Below are 12,156 nucleotides of genomic sequence, written 5' to 3' on the forward strand. Positions count from 1 at the left end.
TCACACTTACAAAGTGTTTCTTTCTTTCTCTCCATTATCATTTTTGTTCTTACACTTCATTATTAGTATTCTAAATCAAGAATCAAATCACTAAAGGTAGTTATAAGCCTACTGAATTATAACATCAAGAATCAAACCACTAAAGGTAGTTATAAGCCTACTGAATTATAACATATGGTGTGTTTTATTAAGAAGGGGTTTCTCCGCATTATATTGAGAACGGGTCTATCTCTAAAATGGTTAGATATAAAATCATGTACTAAAGTCTAAAGTATATAAAGTTTCATGTGACTTTTAAAAGCATACCTAATTTCCCGTCCATTTGAGGTAACGAATTTTAAGCAGGGTGTCACGGGATTATAACATACCTTTAATTATAATTAAAATTAAAATATATATATGAATTTTGAATATATACAAAAAATAAACAATAATCGAGGTGTTCTTCAATTTTAATTGGTCCATCACATTTATAATTTACCAACTTGGCTCTAAATTGCAGCCGGTTTCAAGGCTTTAAACTCCACGCGTAAACTTTCTCAACTTTGACCACTTATAACTAATTATATTATCATAATAATTGCACGTTAATATTAATATTAATAATATTATTATTATTAAATTATTAAATAAAGTTAAGTATAAACTCATGCTCCGTAGTAGTCTACTTTATAATTATTAGAAACGATTAGTATATTAAAAAAAAATTAATGAAACAAAACAGGTTGTCTAGATCGTGATGAATATATGTTCTTTATTGAACTACTTTTAAGCTGAAAATAACATTTAATTATTTTTGTCTTCTCTGTTCTTTTTCCATGCACTCTGTTTTCTCCCTTTTTTTTCTCTTCCCAAAATTCTCATAATTCTTCATCTTTTTTAATCGATCCGATCAAACTTCATTAAATCGAAAGAAATTCTTTAGAATTCTATCCAGATCGGGTCATTTGGTTCTTTAATTTCACTCAATTTCATTAATTTTTTCATTCCAATACACACCTCTGTATATGTTTTTCTTTAACTGTTTGAGAGAAACAGATTGAACAATTTTATCAAATTGAATTCAATTCAGAGATCTATTCATAATCATCAAGTCAGGTAACGTATGTATACTATTAAATTCAATTGAGTTTGTATCTAATTTTGATTCAAAACCTCAAAACCCTGTTTTTTAATTTCAATTTTATGAAGTGAATTGTGCTCAATTGAGATGGGTTTTTAATTATATTCGTTTCATAAGTTTAATTTTCTAATGGACTTATTAAAGTTGAGATTTTGTAAGTTCCATGTGAATAATTTAGTTTCAATATGTGTATTCTTGCTTGTAATGGTTATGATCATGAGAACTATATTACTTCCCAATTCCTTTGCCTTTGGTGGGTCTAAAAACGGCGAATTCGAGTCGTTGAAATCGAAGGATGTAAGAATGAAGTTCTTGGAAGTACCTCAAATTGTTTGGGGATTAAACAATCAAAAGATTGCGTTCGCACGAGCTTGTTTAACCGCAAGAATGTTAAATAGATCTCTTCTAATGCCTAGTTTAAGTGCATCTTTGTTTTACAAAGAAATCGATCAATTACAACCTATTTCATTCGATAAAGTATTCAACTTTGAGAAATTTAATTCCCTTTGTAATGGATTTGTTAAACTAAGTCGATATTCGGATCTCACGAATCAAAGTGACTTAATCGAGCTCCAAAAGGGAAGTGGTAGGAGATGGACAATCGAAAAAGATCTTGATCAACTAAATGAGTTTAGCAAACAAGATTTTGATGTGTATGAAACTATTCGTGTAGTTGGAAAGAATCCGTTTTTGTGGCATGATCATTGGCCCGTTAGTGATTACGCTAAAGTGTTTGAGTGTTTAGTTTTAGTCGATGAATTCTCAAACGAAGCTAGTAAAGTTGTGTCGAAGATTAGAGAGTTAGGTAGTAATTTAAAGAGTGTGGTTTCTTCGAATGAAACATCATATGTTGCGATTCATATGAGAATCGAAAAGGATTGGATGATGCATTGTAAAAAAAGAGAACAAAGATCAAACCTTTCCGATATTTGTAGTAGTAAAGATGAAATTACATCTCGAGTTGCAAACATATCGGGCCTTCGATCTCCAACTATTCTTTATCTAGCGGTGGCTAATGAACTACTTGAGGACGACTCGATCTTGAATGGTTGGAAACAAGGTATGCATCCGGTTGACAAACAACGATTAGGGGTTGTTGATATTTACGACAAGTATCCATACTTGATTCAAGCGGCTATCGATTATGAAGTTTGCTTGAAGGCTGATGTGTTTGTTGGCAATAGTTATTCCACTTTTTCGAGCCTTTTGGTTCTTGAGAGAACTCAAAAGATGATTAAAATGGGCGTTTCGCATTGTGGAACCGATGTAAGATGGCCTTCGTATGCTTATAATTTAGAAGGTGAATTTGGAGGCCCGCGGCCATGGATGACTAATTTCTCGGATTCGAGCTTACAAGAGATTAGTTATGGTTCAAACAAAGTCTCTTGTTGATATATTTGTTTCATCACTAGAAAATTTAAATTTATTCTTTCATAGTAATCTAAAGATGTTACACGAGTAAAGTTAGTTAATATTTTGTTAATATGTAACAGTGTGCAAAAAATATTTTATTAATTTAATTACTTCAATATTTGTTTCTAGTAACTGAACTATGGAACATGTATTTTTAATGTCTTATATCGGGATTATTTGTTTGCTCATTATCATAGTTATAACTTATAAAATATGATGTACTCCATAATGTATTGTTTACATCGATGACATTTGATGTAGTTGTCAGTACTAAAGATACTTTCTAAAAGCATCTATTGTATCTTTATTAAAGTTACAAACGTTATATTGATATAAGTCCAGGAGTAGCAAGTTGGATTTGGTAATCTGACATATAAATGTACTTCAGTATACTTTACATAGATATAGTCATGTAGATATAAGGTGGCTGCGTTATGTCCCCATAAATATTCAGTGTACGATTTATGGTACTTTTTAAACATGTTTGGAGAAATACATAATTTAATTATCCTACGTATTTAACTTGGGTATTTAGAAATCTAGGGGGCCAAAATGTAAAATGTGTATATAATTACCTTCCCTGTGTCATATCTTGGAATTCCATTAGGTATAAAGATGAGTAAACCTAGTGCTTGGATGCCGGTAATCGAAAAATTCAAGAAAAGACTGTCGGATTGGAAATCAAAGTCTATCTCATTTGGTGGCTGACTAACCCACGTGATATCGGTACTTAGTAGCTTGCCATTATATTTCTTCTCTCTGTTCCGCGCTCTCGCTAGTGTGATCAAGCAACTCGAATCCATAAGGTGCAACTTCTGTTGGGGTGGGGATGGGGAAGGGAGAAAACTTTCTTGGGTAAAATGGGAGAAAATACTTTTACCATACGAGTCGGGGGGGGGGGGGGGGGGGGGGGGGGGGGGGTTAAATGTGGGCTCTCTTGAGTCAAAAAACCTAGCTCTATTAGGAAAATGGTGGTGGCGTTTTAACTCCAACCACAACTCTCTTTGGGCTAAAATCATTGTTAGTATCTATGGGTCGGGTGGGGGTTGGGGATTGCTAATAGTCTACCTATTTCAGGTTCTACTTGGACAAACATTGTCAAAATCAGACACAAAATTGACGACATGGGCATCGCCTTCTCAACATCAATCACAAAGAATATTGGCAATGGCAACTCAATCAAATTTTGGACGGACATATGGATTGGCAGTGCAGCGCTCAAGGATGTTTACAGCAGATTATACGCACTCGAGGCGGTAAAAACAGCCACCGTTCAAGACAGGATTTGACATACTGGTGATACACGAGAAATTATTTGGCAGTGGGATAGAGATCCGCATGGCAGAGCAACCGATGAAGTCAAGGAGATCACTAATCTGATCTCAACAGTACGATTGAGCCCATCCTCGCATGACATCTTGAAGTGGAATCTAGATACTGAAGGAAAATTCACAACCAAAAAGCTTGCTTCCTTGATAGATGGGAAAAAATTGCCAATAGGTACTCATGTTGTCGAAACCATTCGAAATAAGCTAATTCCTCATAAGGTCTCAATTTTCGTTTGGAGGGCAATATTAAAAAGGTTACCCGTTCGGCAAGAACTCGACAAGCGTGGTATCGATTTAGATGCATTGTTGTGTCCTATTTGTGGCGATGATATCGAATCTGTAGATCATGTGCTGGTACAATGCAACAAAGTAATCGATTTCTGGAAAGGATTTCAAAGATAGTGGAACTTATCGGAAGATGCATTAATCGTACTCAATACACTTGCTGATGATTCGTTATTCACATCCTTCTCTAAAAATGGACACTTAGTATGGGAGGCGGTTAAATGGACAGCTTGATATTCGATTTGGAAAGCGAGGAATAACAAAGTTTTCAAAGGAAAGTCGTGGGATAATGCAAATATCTTATCCGAGGTTCAGCTCTTGAGTTTCGGTTGGCTTTCCAAACGCAAGAAAAAGCTAGCTCTAGAATGGCATCAATGGTGTTTGAACCCGAGTTTCTATGTTGCCAATCAAAATGATAGATTAGAGATAGGCTAACTGTCTATGTTGCCAATCAAAATGATAGATTAGTGATAGGCTAACTGTCATTTTGTGTGTGTTTTACATCGATGTAGTAGGAATATAAATGTATATAGCTTGAGGCAATAATGTTCCGCTGTAAATTGCTTCGTTGCTCACTGTTTCGTTTGTTTGTATATATAATATATCATGCCTGCTTTAAAAAAAAAAAAAGAAAAAAAGAAAAAAGATAGAATTCGAACGCCAAAAAATAAAGATATACCGTTGAGATATATCCTTGAGTCACGGTAATGATATGTATTTATCGGATTAAATATAATATACAGTATCCCCTAAACAAATAGTATAAATAAACGTTACGTGCAAACTCTAAGACCAAAAACCTAAATACCAGGTGTGAAGCTTTTAAATTGTTGTGAATCTGAGTAACAGTAATGGAAAAAAAGGAAATGGGGAAGTTTCAATATTAGTTAATGATGACGCCCATCTCATTCCTCCTCGGTCGTCAATAATCCACAGTAAGTTATGTCTTGCTTTTACATACCATCTCATCTTCATCATCTAATTAAGGTTTACTTTTTCTTTTTGCGAAGAAAAAAAACGTTATTATAAATGAATAAAAAAAAAGAGATCTAAGGATATAGGGCTTACATGAAGTATTACAAATACAGATGTCACATCTATTTGTCTGAAAGTAGATCTAAAAATTCAACATGAACTTGAGAGAAATAACCCTATTACATTGACGAAAGTAAATAAAGGTTTACCTTGCACATATTTTTTTTTTTTATATTATTAATGGATAGAGGTTGTTTGCATATATGCAATTTGGATTTCAGGTTTTTGGGGATATACACATTATATTTGTGGGCCATGTCTTGGACCTTTGCAATGTCTTTACTTGTACTTCGACATGGAAACATGTCTGAAAACGATAAGAAGCAACAACGAAAACAACAACCTGTCAATCAATGGCGTCTTTTTGATCATGTCCGTTATTGCATTATGCACAAATCTACTCGTATCTAGCCTTTTAATTTGAGATAAATACTTTCAATTCTCATGGGTTAAGGATATTCATTACATTATCTTAAAATGTATTGGTTTCGGCTCGGCAATCCCCGGTCCCTTCTTACTTTGGATGGTGTATTATCTCCCGCTCAAACTCAATTGGCTTGGTTTTTTAGTCACGTGTGTACTTGTTGGAATTGGGATTCTAATTGAATGTTTTGGGTTGACCGTTGATCCAAAATCCGAACCTAGGCTCGTCTTTACCTACTCGGGTCTCGTTTTTGTGCCTCTACTATTTGCGTTGGTGATGTACCTCCCCAACAACCTCAACTGGATTGTGAATGCAGTTTTTTATTCATTCTTGTATCTGGACATCTTTTTACCCTTCGGTATCCTTTTACCATACTCTTATTACAAGTCACTACATTCTCAAGAAACGAATGTAATATAACACAATTGATGTAAGCTTTAATTAATTAATTTATTTAAGGTGTATATATATGAGGTAGCTCCTTTGTTTTAGTGTCATAATTTTTTTTGCAACATCTATTGTCAAGATTTGAGATGTGCACCACAATGTTGGGATAGATGGGGTGTTTGGGATCGTGTTCTGAATTGATCCAAACTTATGTTAATCGTTTATGTTATCTCCGTGTAATTAGTGTATGTAATTTGAAGTTATGTTTATTTCTATCGGTACATGTTTTAATGAATTTGTTAACTTATGTTATTAAAGTCTTTTTTTATTAACCTAGGTATTCAATCATTTTCTTGAACTGACTAATCCCAGGACGACTTCTCGCTTTGCGATCAGTCCGCAGTCATTGCATGCGAACCTTCGTGACCACGAGGGAGAATAACTTTGTGAATACGCTTAGTTTGATTGTATTAATTGATGGTTTCCTTCATCGAAAAATGAAGGTTCCCTACTGATAGTATTCGTTTTTTTTTTTACATAACAAAAATCTTTTAAATAGTTCATACAAAAGCATATGACATATGAACTAAGGGTCTGTTTGTTTGCTTCTGAATTGAAGCATTCAGATCTGAACACTGAATCGTTAAGTGTTCAGTGTGTTTGATTTGTATCTCTGAATGAAGGGTGGGTGTTGAACGAGAGAAAAAAGCTTCTGAATCATTTCCCTTCTAATATCTCTCTAAACCATTCAGTGACTACATATTTCCCTCAATACCCATTTTATTTCTCTTATGCTCCTCACTTCTCTTCCCTTCTTCTTAGTCGATTCACCAGGTAAATTCATACTTCGATCATCCCTAATTTTTATTTTTATTTTCTTATGCTACCTACACACGCACATATCCAATATAGAGATGTATAGGCATCATTTTTTATTATTCTTCCACCAAAATCACGATTGAAATAGATATGTAATTTATGTACAACAGTGAGGATTTGATTACTTGATTTTAAAGATTTCTTATAATAAAAAGTTTAGGTTGTACCCTCTGTTTTTTGATTACTTTGATTTTAAAGATTTCTTATTTCTTATTTTTCTTATTTCTTATTCTTATAATAAAAAATTTAGGTTGTACATTTAGCATGATGAGTAATGGTTTGAAACCAACTGCAATAAATTATATGTGGATGATGATGAGGATGAAAAGATTGAAGATAGGCTTGAATTAGGATATGTAGTGTGAACGCAGCTTTAGGGAGATTAGATGTTTGGAAACTTTGGTCAATAATTGTATATACTCCGTAATTGGTTATAGCGATAAATTATATTCAAGGTTAAATTGGTAATTTTACCTCATTCAGAGTGTTGATTCATACCTCTTATCAAACATGAATTTTCATTCAGAATCATAATGATTCAAATCTTCTGAATCATTCAGCTCAGTACTAAATCATTCAGTTTTATCAAACGTACTCTAAAGTTTTGAACTATAATAAAAGTTAAAAAGTAGAGTGAAAAGACCATATTGCCTTTGTCAACAGTACCACAATTAGTATCAGAGGATAATATCAATATCAATTACCACCAAGCGGCCAAACTGACCTAATTCCACGTATGAGTGTATACTAAGCCAATACACTCATTTAGTGTTTTTTTTCTAAAGCAAAATGACTTTTATCATATTATAAGTGGACTATACAACTATACAATGTACATAAATAGCAGCATATGACATGTGCATTTCAAGATTACAAACAGTCTCACAATTGATTAATTACAGTCAGTGGCAGAATATAAGTTGCAATTTAACATGTAATAATGGGCTTTGCAAATGAGTTTTAATTTATGGCCCATTAAATTAAATAAGCAGTGGAATAGTAGAATATAATAACACAAATCGTTATGAGCCCATTCAAAAATTCTAGCTACAAAACTCTAATTAAAATTCCCTTGATTCCAAACGACACTTCGACTACAGAATACAATCATTTTACATAGTTTTTAATAAAATAGTTACACATAACCTGGTAATGAACATAGAAAAAAATGCTGAAATATTTGGTTCAGAAGCTTTATTAAAGCCATTAAAGGTCGTCTAACTGAGTTGTAATCTTTGAACCTTGTTGAATATGTCGTTTTGTGTATTGGTGAGTTGTAAACCGTAAGATATGGTTCATATACAAATTTACACTTTTTTGCGTTTATATTTTAATATTGTCAATTTATCGGTCTTCACTTCCGTTATAATAAAGTTCAACTTCCACCACCGTTTATAGTAATATATAGAGTAACAAGATGATAAGATAATATCAAGATGATTGTGCCAAGATGATGTTGCCAAGTTGATGTATATTTAGCCGATGCCCGTTATGTTGGATGATGGTAGAATATAAGATCCCGGTTGATTAACTATTGATGTCAAACAAGATATATATTCTTGAATCATTTCGATATTCATTGATAGCTTTTAAACTATATTTTCTTAATGATTTCTGATGAATCTCAATTCCAATTATGATTACGAAAGAGCTTCATGTTTCTTTATTTTCAAAGTGTTTAAACCGCATACTCATTGAAAGCTTTTAAGTTGTATTAGTTTTAGATAAATATAAATATAAATTTATTATATTTTATTTTTATTTTCATAGACAATAGAAAACTTAATTATTTTTCTTACACGTAAATAAATAATGATTAATTATTATATTTTACAGATAATAAAAAACTTAATTACAATACTATTTTTTTAGACCATACGGTGTGGGACACAATGATGATATCGTTGAATCACAACAATTACAACGATGCACTATGCAACTGTTTTTTTTTTTTTTTTTTTGGACAAATACTGTTGTCATATGCTTCGTGGTGAATGTTGTGGATCGAAAAACGAAGAAGACAACGGAGAAGCCAAATTCTAATTGGCCAATTTTTTCCATTTCTTTATTTATTTAATGTCGTTTATGTTTTTTCACCAGTCTACAACACCACACCACAACATTTACCACAACGCCTCTCTATCTCACAAAAATATCACGTCAACATAAATAACTTTCACAAAACCACAACATACTAATTTACAATAACAAACTAGTGAAATGACCCGTGATACCACGGGTTTATGTTAGGACTAAATAATAGATGCAATTTGTGCATATGTAATCCCTTCCATTATATGGTGACTATGAAGTATAAATAGTCATCATTTCCCTACATTTAGAGTTTAAGCCTACACAAATCACCCTCACCCTTGCACCTTCACTTTCACACACTTAAGCAAATGCTCTCAACCTTGTAACCACCTCATCTAATCACTTGTAACAAGCTTTGATTTACAGATTCATTACTGCTACGTTTTTACATTCATCACCTTCATCATACCTATACATACATATACATATATGCAAGCTTGTATACATATAAACATATATGTATACCTACTGATCAACATGAAAAACATGAATCGAAGCTATATCCTACCTTTTCAATTGGTATCAGAGCAGAACGAGCAAGTCTTCATCGATCCAGATCGATTTTAGTGTTTGATTGATCCAAAATAATCATCTGTTCTTCACTTTTCTAATACAGTAAACCTCAAATTTCGAATTCAACATTTAAACCTCAAATTGATTGATGAAAACCTTTATTAACTTCATTACAACCTTCGATAGTCAAAAATTCAGATTCATAATCAACACATCTAGCTAAAGCTAAAAGTCAAACTCATGTTCATCTCGGTCAACGAATTAATTCATCAGATTCTGTTGTTTTCAGAGCTTGAAATCAATCATCGAGTGTTAGGATTTCAAATTGCAGCAACTTTCTAGAAGAAAGTGAGCCTTAAAACATTCGAATTAGTGATTTCAATTTTTTTTGGACTCAACCATGGCGGTTTATGTGATATTTAAATTTTTGAAGATTCAACGTGTTAATCATCATAAAATTGTCTAGTACCTGTTCTAGAAGAGTGAGTAACTTGCGTTGATCATTTTCAGCCTTAAACAACAAGTTTTGTAGTTTTAGCCAGAAAACTCATCGGAATCTTCATAAGACTCGCTGGAATCTTCATCAGACTCGCAGGAATCTTCATCAAGAAGAATAACCGTTTTTTCATACGTTTGATTACATGATTGAGTTAACGATTGAATCAATTGATTGCTGAAACGTATGTAGTAATGTTCAAGTTATCTGAATTCATACGGATGACCTCGAATCTCTGTTGAAGTGAAACGTACGAGATACATGGGATTTTACACGAGTGATTACATGAGTGATTGATTTCGTACGAGTAATTGAGGTGAAGCGTACGGTTGGATTGAGTGAAATTTAGGGTTCATAAGTGTTATCAATTGGGGAAGAAGAGCAGACAAAAACTGTTCAGTTTCCATCTCACGCTTTTTAAATTTATTTTATTTTATTTTATTTTATTTGCAATCAGTAACTATAGCAACTCACAAAGCCCACTTAACCAAATTTGTTTAAGGCCCAAGTTAAAATTAAAAGGTTTAATAACTAGACCCAATTCAAATCAGTTTTTTTAAAGGCCCAATTTGCTTAAACCAATTCTAATAAGGCTCAATTTGTTATTGCTATCAAGATTTAAAACCAAAGGTCAATCACATACCAAAAAGTCAACTTTCGACTATTTTTTCCAGAATATCACGAATTTTTCTTTTCTCATAATTTCAAGTTCTATTAGGTTTTCACGGGAAAATTTGATACACATACCAAAATTGACTCCGAAGTCAATCTTTGATTGATACTCTATAAACTTTCGAATTTTTGGTATTTCAAGTATTTTTTAGATTTTGCAGGTTTATCACCGCGATGTCTTTTCAACCAGTACCTGCTAAACCAACTTTAAACCAAGAAAATGAACATCAACATCGTAGATGTAAATGTTTCTACACAATAAGAGAACAGATTCTACACTCCAATGAACCTCCATGTCAAGTGAATATGTATGAGACTTACCAGCATCAATTAATAAGTGTGCGGTCTATAGAATTGGATTTGAAAGAGCAGATTTCTAAACTAGAAGTTAAACTGGAAAATTATAAAGTGTCTTCTAGAGACTTTGACAAGTTGAATGCTCGAGTTAAGGAATTGGATTCGCATCATTCGAACAACAAATTAGAGAATGAGCAACTACGAGGAAAATTTGCTACTCTTCAAACTGACTTCAATCTCAAGCAAGGACTTACAAAGAACTGCAACTTAAAAACCAAGATGAGATTGTTGCATCAAAATCCAATCTTCAAATAGACTCAAACGAACTAGAGTTGAAAATGCAAATCGCAAAGCTAGAGAGTGAGATGAAAGAACTAAAGAGCACAAATCCTCATGTTGGAAAGTTGTATGATCAAATCAAAACCCTTGAAGACAAAATGAAAGAACAACTTTCTAAACATAAAGCATACGTGGAACGACAAAGCGATTCTTTTGAAGAGGAGCGCATTCGACTTCAGAATATGTATATTCATCTCAATACCAAATACGAGGTACTCACTAAAGCCAATCACTCTTTGAATGCGAAAATTTTCAAACTTCGAGCTAACCCACCATCAGATTCAGACATTCTTGTTTTAAATCAGAAAATCAAAAACCTTGAATGCGATGTTGTGAAACAAGCAACAAGTTTTGAAAAGAATAAACTTGACTTCATTTCTCAAACAAAAACTCGAATAACTATGCTTGAGAATGAATTAAATTCCAAAACAAAATCTTTTGAAAAAGAAACTCGTAGTTTTAAGAAAACCATTCAAGATTTAAATGAAAAATGTTTGCAACTTCATTCATCCGAATTATGTTTGAAGGCCACAATTTCTAAACTTGAGGGTGAGTTGCAAACAAACTCGAAGAATCAAAATGTACACCATTTCAAACCCAAAATGGTGTCCATTGGTATTAATGTTGCCATTCCCGAGACCAAACCAACAAAAACCTCTGTAGGAACCCAGACCTTGACTTTAACCCCAACAGTTAATACCATACCGGTATCTTCAGAACACGTCGAAGAATTTTATGATGCTTTAGATTATACTGAATCATCTAGTCTTCCTGAGAAAATGTTAGTATCGGTTGGGACACAGACTTTAATTCCGAATTCTTCTCAAACGGTTGAGAAGAAATTTTTTACCTCAACATACTCGAAGCCAAT

General features: G+C 33.0%; 1 protein-coding gene across 1 annotated transcript; it reads left to right on the forward strand.

Moving 5' to 3' along the window:
• The first annotated feature begins 1,086 nt into the window (after nucleotides 1–1,086).
• Nucleotides 1,087–2,634, forward strand: LOC139848171 (O-fucosyltransferase 23). The gene has a single exon (XM_071837902.1). The coding sequence runs from the start codon at nucleotides 1,253–1,255 to the stop codon at nucleotides 2,513–2,515; it is 1,263 nt and encodes a 420-aa protein (XP_071694003.1). The 5' UTR covers nucleotides 1,087–1,252; the 3' UTR covers nucleotides 2,516–2,634.
• Nucleotides 2,635–12,156: the final 9,522 nt, after the last annotated feature.

The sequence above is a fragment of the Rutidosis leptorrhynchoides genome, chromosome 5 (genome assembly GCF_046630445.1).
Source record: "Rutidosis leptorrhynchoides isolate AG116_Rl617_1_P2 chromosome 5, CSIRO_AGI_Rlap_v1, whole genome shotgun sequence".
Classification (NCBI taxonomy): Eukaryota; Viridiplantae; Streptophyta; class Magnoliopsida; order Asterales; family Asteraceae; genus Rutidosis; species Rutidosis leptorrhynchoides.